This window comes from Mixophyes fleayi, chromosome 5 (assembly GCF_038048845.1).
Source record: "Mixophyes fleayi isolate aMixFle1 chromosome 5, aMixFle1.hap1, whole genome shotgun sequence".
In the NCBI taxonomy this organism is placed as follows: domain Eukaryota; kingdom Metazoa; phylum Chordata; class Amphibia; order Anura; family Limnodynastidae; genus Mixophyes; species Mixophyes fleayi.
Window position 1 is genome coordinate 48,379,246 of NC_134406.1, and position 18,504 is coordinate 48,397,749.

Below are 18,504 nucleotides of genomic sequence, written 5' to 3' on the forward strand. Positions count from 1 at the left end.
AGATTTATACATCTACCCCTGGAGTGATATATCAGTGGTTACCACCATTGGCTGACACTCCTACTTCGATACACAACATTCTGAATGCATTCACAGACATTTAGAATACAGGGCACATATTACCTGAATGTTTGAGTTGTCAGTAGTTCACATATTATGCCACTGCATAATTTCAGCTTTTGTTTCTACTATAATCCTAAACATCTGTCTCTCATCCAGCCTGTAACGGTGCTGTGACTGTGAAACGTTACTAAACAATGATCAATATCGGAGGGTACAAATGATTTAATGAGAAGCCAGAAGCGCTCAGACAATTAATAAATCTACTGACCAAATATCAACCTGCATTTTTTATGTATTTTCTGTTCATTAAGGTAATTAGTTTTTCTTTTCTTTAGTGTATCAAACTGGTTTCTAAACAAATATAACAGAGCTTTAAGTAATATTTACAACAGTTTATTAAAAATGCCTCAAGCCATGTAAAGTATAAGCCATATCAGTATTAAAGTAATAGTATGCTCCAGAATGCCTAGAAATGTAACACTTTACACAATTGGAATTTATTAGCTTTAAAAAGTACTTAATACTTATTGGACAATATGATGTGAAATAAAAAATAGTGTATTATGCGTTAAAAAAATTTCCATGTACCAAATAGGATTTATGAACATTTATAAACATAAAATTCCTTACCCCCACATCTCTTGGTAAATTGCACATTAGTAATGAGAAGCATGTTTTGTAATGTATCTGCTGCCTACATGCGCAACATGTCTGACAAAATACCCTTTAAAATTATACCATATTAAAATAGCAGCATACGGCTTGTAATGCCATTTGTATTCTTTGTCTTTGCAGACAGTTTTGTCTATGTGCCCGTTTTAAAGGACGTCTCAGTTCTCCAGATGCCACTGCTGAGAGGGTGACCCGTCACAGATTGCCACGGCGACATATCCCTTATGACTGAGCGAGTCGACGAGCTTCATACACTGCCCAACAGACACTTGATAGAGGCGGTTGTTTTTCTGAAGAAATAATGGTGGTAGAGAGGGTTTAACAGATCTGAGAGATTATTTAAACAGGGAGCAATAAAAATATCTCATACCTCATAAAAATAACATTGCAAGTGCTATTTGTACAATGAAAAACACGATCCCCATGCCAATGCGTGGCCAGCGCAAGTTAGATGACATGTTTTCTGGGCAACTTTGCAGCACTCTGGGAGAATTAACTGCTTCCAAAGGTTGTCACCTATTATGGGTGAGCCTCCCACACAGTGCAGGAGTGTAGGCAACTATGTCTTTAATCATTCAATACAAATAAGGGACCTGTATGAGAATTACAAAAAAAAAAAATCAGTCTATTTGGCAATTATAACTAGTGAATTTTTCCATTTAAATTTGACCCGTTATCAAACATTAACACTGCAATACATAGGAGTATAACGCAGTGGGGTTATGCAAGTTGCCTACAAGTTCTACATATGCCCTATTTTTTTTGCCTCAAATAAGCACTAATTTTACTCATGACAGAACCAAGAACTACAACATGAGGCTGTTAATGACAATGTCCATTGTATATCTACTGGTGATCAATTAACATCAGAGAAACAGTAGGCATATGTCCTATCCATACATACAGCATATAGAATACACTTACTCCAAACACCCACTGCTGCGAGCCTCCAGACCCATGACATTTCATCAGCCGAGGAGGATCAGAGGACCGAGTCTCTGATACGTCCAAACACAGCAGATTACTCAAGATAAGCTCGTGCTCTTCATTGTAAGTCCAGATCTGGAAAAGGTCACACAAAACACATTTCTAACATTTAGTTATATCTATGGATTGATTACTACAACATGTTATGTTTATTATCTATGCAATGGGAAAATGTTATGTTTTACAATGTGAATGGTTTTGTAAGGATCACGTGATTCATCCTCCTACCTCTTCCCCTCCTATTATCTATAACATTTCTTAAAATAGAAAAATGTTCAAATATTATGCAAGTACAACAAATTCCTTAGATTAGCAACATCCTTTCTGGGAATAACCCGGATATGACGTTCTTCCCCCACTGTGGTCTTTCTTTCCATACTTAATGTAACTGTGTCTACCAGGGGAATGGACAATAACAATGAAACTGTTGTAAAAGGAGCAGAGCACGGCTGGACAGACCTCAGAAGCCAGAGAGCCATCAGGCTTAAATATTTATTGTTGGCACCTAATGTTACAGGGAAGTTTCAATACAGAGCTCACCATGTGCATCTCTTCACTGGCTCCCCAAAAGTTCTGCTCATTACCAGGTTTTACAGACTCCTAAATTATACACCAGTACCTCCCAATACACTAGACAAGGTATGTTGTCAGCTACTGAACAGCATGCTTAGGCCTTCTCATCCTTAACTTTCTAACGAGTTGTGCTGCTGGCCAACATGTTTCGCTGGTTGGTGGTGTGCACCCTGCACCCTGCACCCTGGAAGTACATCATGTAGAGATCTTCTCACAAGTTCCTTGTGTAACAAAGTGAACATCTAGCCTAGAAATAAAACTACACAGTGGATCAACAAAAAACTCATCAAGAAGAAAACATACCTGGTCAGAATCATTGAAGTCGCACTCTTTTGCTACTACTAGTCCCCCCTTCTGGCTCGGATGGCCCTGGGCCACAAGACAACGATTTGTCTGCATGTTGATGAGCTGAGGAAGAAATACACATTTTTAGAGCATTTACAATACTGAAGAAATAAAGTTTAATATTACATCATGGATTTACCTGGGAAATCATAACACCGATCAACAAAATAATCTTTAATGCTAAATAAAATATAAAACTATAAACACTTTCTAAATTTAAAATAAGACAGACACTAATTGATTACTGAAGTATTCAGCCTCTTGTTTTAATATTTGGTAGAAGCACTTTAGCTGCAATTACCCAAATAAACTGATAGCTGTAAGTCTCTACCAGCTTTGCACATCTGAACCCATTTTTCTTTGTAATACTGCTCGGGTTCCATCCAGCTGGGTGGGGACTGGCAATCAATAGCAATTCTCAACGCACTTCACAAATTCTCTATGAGACGGAGGGTCTGGACTCTGACTGGGCCACTCCAGGGACACTATTTTTATTTTAGCTCATGTTATCGAATATGGCTTTCTTGTATGCTTTGGGTCATTGTCCTACCGCAATATAAATCTTCTCCCACGTCAGAGGACTCTTGCAGACTGCAGCAGGTTTCATTCAAGATAATATATATTATATATATATGTGAGCAGGCTATCGACCGGTGGACAGCTTCTGCCATCTATATCATAGAAGACTGTCAGAGCCCCCATAGGCCTCTTGGTGATCCTTCTAACAAGTGCCCTTTGCATTCTAAACAACTAAGTGCACCAGGGGTGTGGATACTTATGCAACGGATTGTATTACTCAAACCTGATCGATACTGCTTTACGATAAGGCCATGTAACTGAACCAAGCACCTTAGCAGCATCTAATGAGACTAACACTCTGCCCTGAATAATTTTAAAAACTCTACATATAGGGGTACAATTACTAAACTGCAGGTTTGGAAAAGTGTTGTCTATAGCATCCAATCAGATTCTAGCAGTCATTTTGTAGAATGTACTAAATAAATCATACCTAGAATCTGATTGGCTGCTATAGGCAACATCTTCGCTTTTTCGAACCTGCAGTTCAGTAAATATACCCCATTGAGTTTAAAAAAAAAAAAAACCAAATCTTGACCCCATCATCCTGTCCAACTACCTACCCATCTCTCTCCTCCCTTTTGCCTCAAAACTGCTCAAACGCCTTGTCTACAACCATCTCTCCAGCTACCTTTCCGACAACCCTCTCCTCAATCCTCTCCAAGCTGGATTCCGCCCCCCTATACTCCAGTGAAACGACCCTGTCCAAGGTCACTAATGATCTTTCTGTCAAATCCAAAAGCCACTACTCCCTCCTTATCCTCCTTGACCTATCTGCAGCCTTCGACACAGTTTATCACCCTCTCCTGTTCCACACCCTTAGCACCTCTTATCCTTGTCTCCTCCTCATTTTGTTACCTTTCTCCTCAGCTACACCGGTACTGGGACAAGCAGGACAGAGATAATGCTGCTAAATGTAGCGCAAGTCCAATAATTCAGTGGTGGGAATGGCAATATTACCCTGAGCATTATGAATAGTAGTAATTGTGGGTGATGAGCCATGTTCCTGTCCAGGAATGCCAGCAACGTTCCACATCATGTGTTTACAAAACATTTCTCTCCTTTTAGGTTTCTTTCCCCAACAGAAAGACGTGATTTTCCCTCTAAGCCACCATCCAAGACTCCAATGGTTCTTGCAAAAAGGTTCTCTCCCATTCTTCAACTTTAATGGCAATTTTATCTTCCTCCCATTTTGCAGTATTTTTGATGAAAAATAAGTCCAGCGATTGTTATATATTAAGAGTACAGTTTTAATAGATCAATATAGATTTGCCGTTATATGATATTTAATATATCGTAAACTGAAGTGGACACTGTGTTTGACCAGAATTCATATCTCTCTAGAGTACAGAAAAACCTACTACCTGTGATGTGGCTCCTATAAATATACTGTATAATATCCCGCACATAGGCAAAACACCCTACCAGCCCTAATAAAAAGTACATGAATTCAAAAAGATGTAGTATCATGTATAAATGTAAATAATACAAGTAAAACAGACACTTTGTATAAAACATTCACAGTATTGTAAACAACCCCACTCACCACCCTGCTGTACAGTTTAGAGCACAATTTTATTCCCAAACAGAAGGTAGTCAATATATCAATCTAACTGGTACACTAGGCTGTACACTTGTCCTCTGCAAGCAAACCGCTTTTAGAGTTTTCTTTGTATCACTCCTCAGCCAGAGTTTGGAAGAATAATGCAGAGTTGACCTACATAGGATTTTACAAGCACTAACTAGGCACAATAATATCTACATAGATAAAGGGTACAAAAAGGAGAAAATATAGCATGCAACTTCGTTAAGGTCTATAAAGACCGCTGTCTGTAGAAATATGTACGCTAGCACATTAATATCTAACCATTCTAGAATATTAAGCACACTAAAACTTGTGAATAGAGGGGTTTATCACTCTCCTGCATGGAGGGAACAGACTATGTACAGGCAAGTTTGTATTTGTCTACACTTCTGAACAAGCTTTCTTGTAATAAATTTCAGATCATCTACTGTACAATTTTACCAACATGCTTCTCCACATAGCTGGAGAGCCTACTCTGTGCAGCCACTTTTCCAAACCAATGCCATTTGCTGATTTAAAATGGATGCAGGGGTTGGGGGAATTGTGGGTGTGTGAACAAAAAGGGCCAATCACAAGCCACAAACGGTTTGTAGGAGAGGAACGCAGTAGGGGGCAGTGCAGCTGTAATCCAAAAGAGACACACACACACACACACACACACACACACACACACACACACACACACTATATGGACAAAAGTATTTGGCCACACCTGTTATTCATTGAATTGAGGTGTTTCAATCTGACCCGTTGCCAGAGATGTATAAAATCAAGCACCTAGAGATGCAGTTTCCATTTGCAATCATTTGTGATACAAAATGGGTCGTGATAGGATGCCATCTTTGCTATAAGACGGTCAGTGAAATTTTATCCCTGCTGGATATTCTACGATCAACTGTAAGTGATATTATTAGAAAGTGGAGGCGTTTAGGAACAGCAGCAACTCAGCCACGAAGCGGAAGACCACGTAAAATTACAGAGCAGGGTAAACGACTAAGGGACATGGTGCGTAAAAGTCGTCAACACTTTGCCGATTCCATAGCTGAAGAGTTCCGACTTTCCACCGGCTTAATGTAGGAGCTATTGAACACCTTTAGGATGAACTGGGACGGAGATTACGAGCAAGGAGTTCTCGTCCAACATCACTGCCTAACCGCATAAATGCTTTAAAGAATGAATGGGCACAAATTCCAACAGAAACACTCCAACATCTTGTAGAAAGGAGTGGAAGCTGTTATCACTGCAATAGTATCTCGATGTCTCTCTCTCGAAATAGATACAGATTTATACCTAGCTATATAAATCTCAAAGCTAATAAAAGTCCTGAATTTCTTCGTATTTACTCTAGGACACAGATCTAAGTGCTGACACGGACATACTGGTGACACTGCAAGAATCTTGTTTTTTATTTGAAAACTCAAGGTTTGAAACTCTAAGCCGATCAGGAGGACAATTTATTTTCTATCCATCTGGAAACATCTGAAAAAGAGGTTCACTGTCAAATCTGTATATGCCAGCTGACAAATTTATGCAATGGTGTTTAGCAAAAATAATCCATCTCTGTAAACTTGAAACAAATATAGAGTCTGGGTCCACACTGTCGTATTTGTAAGCAATATGTTCACCTATTTAACACCATCTCCTCCTAAGCTAATACAGTCTAAAGAGGATTCCTGCTTTCCCTCATTGAATGAGTACTATATCAGAGGGGCGGCTGCTTCCTTGCATATATAGCTTCTTCACATTACACTAATATTTACAGTCTCACAATTGGTTGATAAAGTACATATGGATAGATTTTATTTCTAGACAGCTTCAGCAAGTAATAAGTGTTCATGTAACTTACTGTTTCTGAGATTCTAGGCTGCTTAGAGTGAGAGGGTTGTATGTTTACAGTACTAACAGCTTCTTGTTTTATGTTGACAGTTCAAGGGCTTGAAACTGTAGGCAGACCACATGGAAATATGTTTTCTATCCATCATCAGGCATCTTTTTGGGACTAAGAATTGAAAATGAATCCCTTGTGTCTGAGCCCAATAGGAAACATCATAGAATATGGCAGTTGAAGCTCTCTTAGCCTATTTTTAACATGTTGAAATCTTGATCTATTTCTGTAGCTCCAACAACGAATTGGGATAAATTGAAACAGTAGTATTCTTACGTTGTCTAGAACAATCTCTCATCAGCTAGGAGAATGAAGTCTTCGCCATAGTAATTCAGAATCTTAGAAATGAAGGCTCACAGAGGGGGTTCTAGGAGGTTGGGACTTGGAGGAGTCTAGAACTGTAAATGTAGAGGATGCCAGGTCCTCCGAACTTCTACACCAGCAATCTTTCCAGGAAAGCATTAGATCCTTCTATGGAAGGGCTACAACACTGCCATTACTTCTACTCATCCTATTCTCCTGGTCATCAGCATGTTACTGCAATTGTAGTGAGGGATTACTGTATCCTTCTGTAAGTAGACATATGCTTCTGCTTCAGCCACTCCCATGCATAGACTGTGGGTCCTGGCACAGTAAGGAGAATTCAATCTTTATCACTTTAATTTTAGAGGGGAGGCTTGATGGACCTGTTGATATATCCTTTAGTATATGGGCTATTTCGCCCAAGGATTCTGGTTGTGGTGTTTTTTCTTGCTCAAGACTCAATGGCTCCGTGTGAGTTATGGGTTAGGGTGAGAGCCATTATCTTGTTCAAGACACAGAAAATTCAGCTTCCCCAGGGTATCAAATTGCATCCTCAATGGTGCTATAGGCTCTCCCATGTCAAAATTACATCAAGAGTAACATGCCACATTAATGCAAATCTGCCAACATGTGCAGCAAGCCATGCTCCTCAAAGAATCTGTAGGATATACCTCCATGCAAGATACACATAGGGTGGGGAAACAGTGCAACATAGGTGACATTATTTTTGTTGCTACGACATGGGCAGAGAGGGGAGCATTAGCTTCAGATTAATATGGAACCTTAAAACCATTTCCATTAAAAAAGTAGGGAACTTGACTTGTCCTTGTGCAAAATGAGAACCTGACTGTAATGGAAGCGAACAAATTAATAAACGGAGGGGTGATAGAAGGTCCGCAACACCAGGATCAGGTCCCACAAAGGAACTAGATCTCCAAAGTGAGGGTGAATACATATTGCGCCCCTTCACCACCAGAATCAGGGCCAACTAGCATTGTGGGAGAGAGGATGTAAAAACTGAAAGGGGACTTTTACTGAGCCGTTTACGAACACTTTTTAGACAAAGTGGGGAGATAGGAGTGCTTAAAAGTAAAGGGATCACCCAGGAGAGGAACAAGCAACCTCTGCAAGGGGCACAGCTTCTCCATTACCAGACTGTCTTGAGGATAAGTACATGAATGGTGGGTGCTGGGTTAAGGGAAGATTTGTCCCTGTTTACTACCTCTCCGTGATGTTCCAGTAAAGCTACAATAGCATCTATATAGTGCACTGCTAAGTCGGGAGACTTTTGTTTAGATTTACTAAACTGTGGGATTTAAAAAATTCAGATGTTCCTTATACCAACCAATTATTTATGTAGTAAATTCTACAAAATAAATGCTAGAATCTGATTGGTTGCTATAGCCAACATCTCCACTTTTTCAAACCTGCAGTATAGTAAATATACCCCCTATATGTAGAGTTTTTAAAAATATTCAGGGCAGAGAGTTGATCTCCTTAGATGTTGCTAAGGTGCTTGGGTCAGTTATATGGCCTTATGTAAAAGCTACATGGATCAGGTTTGAGTTTGGAGAAAATTTAGTTTGGTAGCTACACTTACTTAACCCTAAAGTAACTTATGTTAGTTATGGATAGATGTCAGGTTTGGTAAGAAGTCCCGGACAAGGTTGTCCAGTTACCCCAGGTCTTGAGTAGGTTGTCAACCACGCACGGGATGATCACTGTCCCCTCATGTTGTAAGAGGACCACCATCAACTTTGTGAACATGTGCAGGGCTCAAGATTGGAAACAAGCAATCATAAAAAGGATCATTCCACATCAGAGCACCCCAAAAAAAAAAAAATTTGAAATGTCCACCACTCATCTCAGATTTTTAAGATTTTTTTTTTTCCATAAGAGGATGTCCAAAAACCTATTTCCGCACAATATCTTGACTGTCCTACCATTACTTTCCAAAATATTGATTCTTCAATGTATTAAATTATTTACTAACTGCGGCTTATTTATTCCGCTTTATTTAAAGTATCATAGGTGTTTATCTTTAGGGGTCCAAATTTTGTGAGGATTCCTTAATAACTTTTTCTCCCGAATCCAAATCAAATTACTTTATCTGCCCGTTTCGAGTTAAAGGAAAAATGCAAGCTTTTGGAACAGAATTAAAAAATTCCATGTTAAATAGACATTGGATATCCCAATTTTTTTTTTAGATGTTTTTGAAAAATAAATAAATAAATAAAAAATAGATGAGCGTGGTACACAAGAAACCATGCTAGATAAAAAACCATACCCAAAAAGTCAAGAAAAACTGATGGGATAACCCTCCTATACAGAAACCAATGGGAAGGGTATTCCCTTTCAAAACTGAAACTTTCCAGACAAAAAGTGAGGGAGACAGACTGAAAGACAGTCAATCATGGCCGCTGCTCCTCCACAGTGCACATTTGCTACTCTTAAATACTGACTGCTATATTACTATCTACTCAAAAACCACTGTATTACATAGCTGGGACCACTTTACAGAAGAAAAAAATAAATTTTTGATTCTTAGAACTGACATTTCAAATGCAACCAGTGATTCTGGAACTGCAGTCTGCTACCATCATGAGAAGGTACTGCTGTTAAACTATGAAGAATTTCAGAAACATGTCGTAATCCTTTCTAGTTTCACACAAAGGACCTAGAAAAAGTGTTACTGAAGTGGACCAAAGAACATAGTGAGTGTCAACTTCATGCTGTTATTAAACCAGGACATGAATTTTGCATTTTGGGCAAAGTTTAACTGTCACACTGTAAAGACAAACAGACCAGAAGTTGAATCCCCCCAATTGAGAGTTTAACTGAATCTTCAAAAACAGATGGGCTGAATGAAAGTATTCCAAAGCTTGGTTGTACACCAGTGAAATTGCATGGGGTAAAGAGAAGACACCGGGAGGCGTATGCTAAAAGAAAATAAATGGTATAATAGGTTCTAGAGCGCATGAAGATGTATAATGGCAGGTATGTTACAGATAAATAAACTTTAATGTGATAGGTATCATTGTGACAACATAAATAAAAATTCTGGCCAGAATAACATACAGAATTATGACATGCATAAGCTGTAATGTATTGAGATGCTGGTAATACCGCAGGATGTGGGCTGCGAGTAGTGAATTAAAGCAGTTCAAGTCAAAATGGTCACATAAAAATTCATTTCCTTCAGAACCACTGCGATAGTGCTCATGGTTGGTTCCACTACTAAAGCCAAGAAGCCTGGACATCGAGCGATAGACTACACCAGTAAATGGCCTGATATTTGAGGGGTGAGGCTCCATAGTTCCTGACCACCAGGCTGCAGCACTGTATTGATAGGAGGAAGATGCTGTCAGGTGATTGTCTGACCCCTCTCCCAACACAATCAGAGTCACCTAGGAAAGTAGTGCCCCATCATCCCGATGGCAAGGCGTAACATGACCACCAACATTAAAATATCACCATCCATCACTGCCCCAAGGGGAATGGGAATGTAAAAAAAAAAAACACAAAAAAAAAAACCACAATCATAACTAGTGATCATTTTATTTTGTTTATTTAGATCACAGGGTAAAGACCCTGAAACTGAAGTGTGATGGGAGCAGAAGTAGGAGGTTCTTCAGTTTTTAAAAGTTCCCTATCTCAAAGTAATGTGGACTTAACCACGTTGTCCCTCTATGATTCTGAAGAAAAAAGTAAATTTTTAGATGTGAGGCACATTATAAGAAATCAAATAAGAAGGGGACATGTACAGTGTACCAAGTGTCATATTAGTGAGTCATTGACAAAACATAGTCAAGTGAATTACAATTTTCCTCTGTCCATTAGAGCCATACAACTGTACAATAATTATACAAGAGTTCCCCCATACATGCCTTCTCCCTCATTGTCATACCCTGTCCCACTGCTTCCCTCCCCCTTCTTCACAGTCCCACTCCCCACCCCCCTTCATTACTGTCCCACTGCTTCCCTCTACCCCCCCCCTTCATTACTGTCCCACTGCTTCCCACTCCTCCCCCTTCATTACTGTACTGACATGAGAGCTTCCTAATACTACAAGCAGTAATGAAATGCTTGGACACTTGGACAGGTATTACCAAATGTAAACAACTATTTCAGTCCCAAAGGTGATAGGAGACTTAAAGAGTTGATAAGTGAAACAATATTGTGTTCAGGTAATAAACTAAACAGACAAAATGAATACAAGATTCAAATTAATGTTTATTTTGCGATGATTGCTCTGCACTTTTCTGCTTTTGAATGACTCAGGGCAGAGTATGCAGTGACATTGCTAATTAGCAATGTCTGTTTTACTTTGTATTCTGCCAAAGCAATATGTTCATATCCCTATGTAATGAAGTGTGCAAGAAACGGTAAAATCATAAGTGGAGGCCAAAACTACAGTATTAATATGTGGGGTTATGTCTCTCATTACCTCAAACTAACTTACTGCCAACACAGATAGTGTTTACCCATGTGCAAAATTACATTGAGAGGCAAAATAGACCAGTTATGCAAGGGAATAAGTCTGAGCATTTAAAATGCAGGTGACATCCAAGTCACTGAGCTAAAAGAGATACTGAAGACAATTCATAGTATCAATTAAAAATATTTTGTCAACTTTTAGATTTACCAGAATTTAGAATTTGGCAGCACTCCTTCCCATTTTCCCATGGTGTCAGCTTGTGCAACGTGAGCAGAATGGCATTTTCCAGTTACACATTAGGGGGGTATTCAATTGTTGCTTTTAACTCGCTAAAACAAAAAAAAATGAGCGCTCGAAAAATATTACAGTTTATACGGTAATATGCGCATAAATACCGTTAATACGGTAGTTTACTCGCTGAATTTCAAGCTGAGAGATGAAATTTAGCGAGTAATTACCGTATTAACGCTAATATTTTTAGAGCGCTCGTTTGAGAGCGTTAACGGCAACAATTGAATACCCCCCTAGGCGTCTAAAACAAAGTGTAGCAAAATGGCCTGCACGTGTAATCTTTTATTATGATGTCCAGAAAAGAAACTAGCTGATGCAAACTGCATCCCATTATAAGTATAGAGACAAAGACATCAGAGGTTGCAGATAATTCAACACCATCTATCCTATGGAAATGCGCCCACCAACCCCTTTATATCAATTTTAAATAAGTAAATAAAAAACACAACAGAAAATTAAACAAAAGTGCCCAATACACTCTTGACAAGGAATGCGCTGTACGACGGCAGTCACCTTGATCCATGCACTTTCCTGTATAACTGGGCGCACTTGTGAAAAAGCAAAATGCATCACCAAAGATCATTTAGACGGCGGTTCTTCACTTTTGAAAATTGTGAACGACCTTCTGAACTTATAAACTAATCCTAATTACTAAATCAAATATAGAATTGTTGAAAACCGTACAGAACATTTATAACAGTATCCAGACAAGCAGGGTCATCTTACCCTCCCACGCTGAAGGACTTTTGGAAGTTTTTGACCTCTATTGACAAACACAGGTGGTTGGGCTTTGGCATTGGGTCCAGAAATTTGCATCTCAGGATATATGTTGTCCAAATACCACTTAAATGACTTGCACTTCAATCTGTTCCTTAAGGCCACTCGCTCACTGATGTCCCCATACTGCCTGTTTCGGAGTTCTGGTCGGAGGGCAAAATACTGCTCCTGGCCACAAAAGGAGAGAAACAAAGTACATGTGTTTAGTTTAATATTTTCAACATTACAAGTAGCGACGTGTCAAACATATAAATGTTAAATTCAGTTTTATAGAACCGACTGCCCATGTACAAAATAGCGTTCATTTGGGAGAAAGATACCATTTATTCCTTATAGCTATGAGCCGGTAGGTAGAGCTGTAGTTATTGCAGTCTATGAATTTTTTTTTAGAGTAAACAATATGGCTTGACCCACTTGCACTTTAAATCACTAATAAACAGAAAATATATGTTCTGCACTCAAAAAATCATGTGCATTTCTTTCATCAACCATTTAATCTGGGAAATAAAATGCATTAATTTCCATACAACATCTTAAACATTCATCCATGAATAAAACAAATGGAAGTTTTTCTTTGAACGTTATTAAAAAAAAATTATCAGGCACTTGTATGCTGCACACATTCTGTGGCATCAAATCATGTGGGCTCTTTAGGGAAGATTATCATTCTTTGCCACAGATATGATAATAGAACGCAAGTGGTTAAAGCTTTTTCATTTAATTGCAATTACCTTATAGTCATCCATCCATACATGTGCCAGTCGTAAGGAATTGTGAGCCATAGTGTCATGGCCCCCTGGCGAGCCATATGGCCGTCTTTTACGGAAGATGTGTCCAACCCTGGAGCAGGGTACAATGAGAAGGCTCCCCTCACACATCCAAATCTGAAATACAGATTATAAAATATGTTTACGTAACTTGCAGAACACCCTATGTGTCCCTATCATATTTAAAAGGTGCACCATAGCACAATGGAGGTCAATGAAGGGACAGAAATTATGTGTTCATGGAAGGGAGGAAGAAAAGGGCTGCAAAACTTCAAAAACAAAGCAACATGTATTCACCATAATAGAAAGAAAAACTAAATAGTTCACAGATATAAACATACATGCAGACATTTTAGGCTACAAATAAGCCTATCCCACAAACACCAGGTTTGTGTAAAATGTTACATAGCCTGGAGAAGATATGGTGACCATTTATATAAGTGGTGGATCACAGGAACGAAAAATGCAGCAATTTAATTGCTGTGTTTACAGATGTAAAAAACAGAACTGGACCAAGCAGGGCAATAACAAGCCAAGTATTCACAGCATCTAAAAATGTTTGCAATGGGCGACAGGAAACACGGTATGTGATTTTTTTTTGGGAGTGCCCTTCCTTAAACCTGTTTTGCCAGAAAGTGGTCTGTACCATGAAAGAAGTAACTGGCACTCGACTAACAGACAAACCTGCCTTTTATTTTCTCCAACATAATGGCTTTAGAATTGGCAAACAAAATCTTTACTAATGCATTTCGTGAATGTGACAAGAATCTAACCCAGTGTTTCCCAACCCTAGTCCTCAAGTACCCCTAACAGTGCAGGTTTTCCAGACCTCTTTGCTGGAGCCCAGGTGTAATCATTACTGACTGACAAAGGTTGAAAGATCCACAGGTGGAACTAATTATTTCACTTGTTACCTGGAAAACCTGCACTGTTAGGGGTGCTTGAGGACTAGGGTTGGGAAACACTGATCTACACCCTCCATTCTGAAAACATAGTATCCCATCTACCATGACAACTTGGATAGACCAAGTCAATGACATCATGGTAAATGAAGACGTTGCTGTTCTACAAGGGAAGACAATCAATTTAAAGCCACAGTTTTATATTAGCTGTTTAACCAGTGTGACAAATGCAGCACAAATAGAAGACCTCCATTAAGTTTTGCTTCAGCTGATTTTCTGCTGACCTCAGATGGTGCTTGTAGCTTTTTAAGGGTGGTATCACACAAGTGTTTTTTCTGCAGGAGATATTTTTCTCCATGAGAACGTAGAACTTTTTTGTTTCTTTTTTTAAGACGCTGTCCTAATGGAATGTATGGATTTTGAATATGGAGGGTCACACACATGCAGAATTCTGCTATAACACTTGTTTAAAAATACATTATTCAAATAAATCAATCATTAAAAATTGTCTAACTTTTTTTGGGGGTCAGTTGCCATTTTTAAAGCATTCCCTAGTTAAAAAATAAAAAATTCTGCAGTTTCCTAAAACTGTACAAGAAAATAGAATCTCCATCAAGTCATTGACCCAGACAATGGAGAAAACTTTTAGAGAACCCCAAGAATTTACCCGGAATGAGATTTCCAGATTTTCTCCACCCCAGATGTCCATGCCACTGTCATATTGACCCAGTGTATTAAAGAACTGCCTGTCCATCGCAAAGAGACCTCCAGCCATAGTAGGAGACCTGCAATTAAAAAAAATCTGATAAACAAAGGCATGTTAAAATGAAATAAATTATCTTGATGACCCAACTGTCCCTTGTTTAGAATCAATTGGATACCAGACCAAGATTCTGCATTTGAGCATTTTCAATATGGATTCCTAAAACTTTGGTCCTGTAGAATGGAACATGAATATCACATGGGGCTTACCTTCCCTGCGTTAAAGATCTTCATAATTACAGATACATATGGAATACATACATAGGCAATCACTAGTACCTAAAGCCAAATGCTAGGTGACCATTCTCATCACAATTTAAAATCCTGCAAAGTTCTGGAATGTCATTAATAGATTAAAACCGCTTGCTATCAAAACGCCAATATCTTTAAAGACAGTGCCATTTTAAATCTACCCTGCAAAGCCGCCGGATATCGGCAACTTGCAAAAACCGCATATTGATACATTTACCCCCAGGGCGTGAAGAAGAGGTTGAGAGTGAGCCTATATCACCGAATATGAATGCCTGACGTGGACCCGACCAGTTGCAGTCAAAGTTCCTACACGTTAGCATTACTGTCACTGCTAAACCTACAGCTTTCTTACAAAACCCTATTTTCTTATCCATGCCTTGGGATTTTAACAGATAATAACTAGTCATTCTGATCCACAAAAGTGGGACTGAAGCATTATTTCAATTATAAACCAAGCTAAATTATCAAAAGTCATTGAGAAATCTGTTAATTTTCAAATCAGTAGATTTTACAAAACATTTATGTAGTCCATTTCAATCTGGCTTTCCTCCAAACCATTCCAAAGTAGCAAATCTTATTAATGATCTGCAATTAAATTTAATGTGGAATGGATAGGTGACTGATGTATTACTCCTAGATTTTGTAAGAGCATTTGACACGGTGGACCACACTGTACAGTTAATTAAACTTTGGTGTTCAGGTACAGAAATACGCACTAAAGTGGGTTCACTACTATTTCTCAGGAAGATCCTACTTTGGGTCAATCTCTGGCTCCTTCCACCTAGATATTACTAAGTATGCTGGATGCTACTATCTTGTATGTACACAACTAAACCTTCTCCGACATTAAAAATATCCTGCAATCTGATTTCTTTCAGATGGAACAGTGGCTAACAAAACAAGCAGAACAGTATCCAAGTTATTTGGGACAAAGGTTAAACTTGTCAGCTGTACAGTACTTAATCTACAGATTACAGCAAACGCCAACATTCATCTAAAATCGGTATCCAATTATAAACACACAGGTATATGGCTTGATCCTAACTTATCAATTTGTTTGTGTATAGACACCCAGACAGCTAAAAAGTATTTGTGGTTTTTACATTACCTCTACTGGATCATACTGTGCTTGAACCTTTATGCTATAAAACTCTTGGCTTTCCACAAAACATTTGCAATTTTCACCTGTTACATTTGCCAAATAGTAATACACATAGGAAGCTGGCTGACAACCATCAAATTAAGAAATGCAAACTATATTCGATTTACATTATAAATTTAATTTAAATTAGTGAGGTGGATGAGGAACAGATGGCAGCTCCCGGTGTCTGATGGCTTCTGGGAATTTGTTGTTTTTTGTTTTTTTGCACAGCCCTGTTCGGGAAAGTTAAAAATCATTTCCATATTGCACTAAATTTATAGCACTACAGATATGCTGCCAACACAACCACAAAATATTTTCCAAAAATCAGTCCAGCTAATAGATTCAAATACTATCCTTTTCTTGGTCAAAGTTTTAATCTTTCAGATTCCACGCTGCTCCAGAAAGCCAGTTCACGTATTCACATTACAGAGGATTAGTGCCAGAGCTCTGCTACGAGGCCCACTGGCAGCCTGTGAGTATATTTCCAGGCACTTCCAATCTGGGACACAGAACAAAAGCTGGCCCATAATGGTCTGTATGTTGTTCTACAGATGAAAACAATGTCATAGTCAACTACTATATTGTAGATTGTGTGTGTAAGAGGCAATCCAGTAAGGGGTACTGTCAGACAGCTCAGCTTTTGGAGAATGCAAAAACTATTCAGGATCATTTTGATAAAGGCAACAATATTATCTGAGTGATTGTGAACAAGTAAATGCTACATATTAGGAAGGGGTTGTAGAAAGCTTTATCTACAACCAAAGTAAGGGAGTCGATGTGGACTTCATGAAGGTCGGAGAATGGGGTCTGCAGTGCTGGGATTTAAATATGTTTCAATGGTGTCAAACTGCAATTACCAAGTCTACCTCAAATCAGTTCATGAATTTGATCTGCCCAAAGAAAAGTCAACAGCAATAAAAAATGACAATCTTCAAAAGGAATAGGTAACCTGGTTGGAGCACATGCAGATGAAACACTGAGCAAACTGGTGCATGGTCATGTGAGGAGGTTGTATCACATCACACCTACTGCCATTAACTCTATATGTGTTAGAGCCAGATGGTGCTGGAGGTAGTAATACCTCTGCACCTGTGCAAGTGCTTTTTTTTTTTTTTTTTTTTTTAAATTTTTATTGGCATGGCTATATAGTCTACTTGGCTACAGACCTGTTATGACGATGACATGTCAATCAACCCGATTTATTTGTGACATTTTCAGTGCATTTTTTTTTTAAAAGCCTATGCAACGCAAAGAGGCAAGTATTCTAGTTACTGTACGTCAGCTAATCATAAGCTGTCACACTACAGCCTTTCGTGAGATCTCCTTCCCCTGCATTAGACTGGAGAGGGGGTGTACTTAGTTTGCAGAGTAGGCTGCTGCATAGTACAATGTCATTCCCACCTCCAAGCTTGTCAGTCTATCACTACAACTTATCCGTGTAATAAGTGGTAACTATTGGCTCTGAGAACTTGAAACATGATTACATTGTCAAGTTGAGGCAACTGCATGTCATGGGCCCAAGAGTGTATTCAGCTTCAGCCTGCTCTCGAAATAGAATCCCCCCTCACAGCACACTTTTAAAGGGTGGTATTTGCTATAAAAGGAAAAAAAAAAATCAAGACATGAAATGTATGTACACACATACATCATTAACTTTTCAGAAATAAAACTATTTCATAATATATAAGAATTTTACACCTCTCCACAAAAAAGAAAAATAAGAAATTTAGAAATCCCCTCCCCGGCCCCCTTCAATACATTTTGTTAATACAAATCCTCTGCAAAAAAAATTCCTACCTAAATGGAGCAGTGAATCCATCAGGTCCTCCTAATTCTGACAGAGGAACCGGATCCCACTTAAAATGGAGACCCCAATTAAATCCTCCCCGTACGACGGGGGAGGAGCTGTACATCAGAGTGTCAGCACTGATTATATCAATGACCGGACACACCACCGTTTTGGGATTTTCCTTGATGGGAGTAAGTAGAGGCTGTAACCACATCTCATTCACCTCACAATGACTGTCCAGGAATATGAGCACATCACCTGCAAACACACAGGAAGGAGCTTTAAGAAATTGTATAAGAATAAACCAAGAAAATACAAGATCTTATTAAATTAACTTGACTTCCTTAATTTATTTTGCTCATCTCCCCTATTGCACAAGACGTGAAATAATTT

The 18,504-nt window shown here is 38.7% G+C and overlaps 1 protein-coding gene across 1 annotated transcript in view; it reads right to left on the reverse strand.

The window, feature by feature from the left end:
• Positions 1-440: 440 nt before the first annotated feature.
• The window catches only part of GALNT11 (polypeptide N-acetylgalactosaminyltransferase 11), a 33,325-nt gene continuing 15,261 nt past the window's right edge, over positions 441-18,504 (reverse strand). The window contains exons 6-12 of the mRNA XM_075212150.1: positions 18,120-18,369; positions 14,832-14,949; positions 13,227-13,379; positions 12,445-12,663; positions 2,599-2,703; positions 1,660-1,797; positions 441-1,025 (exon numbers count right to left, since the gene is read on the reverse strand). Of these exons, the coding sequence (XP_075068251.1) occupies positions 894-1,025; positions 1,660-1,797; positions 2,599-2,703; positions 12,445-12,663; positions 13,227-13,379; positions 14,832-14,949; positions 18,120-18,369 (1,115 nt within the window). The 3' untranslated portion in view covers positions 441-893. The remainder of the gene's footprint in view (positions 1,026-1,659; positions 1,798-2,598; positions 2,704-12,444; positions 12,664-13,226; positions 13,380-14,831; positions 14,950-18,119; positions 18,370-18,504) is intronic.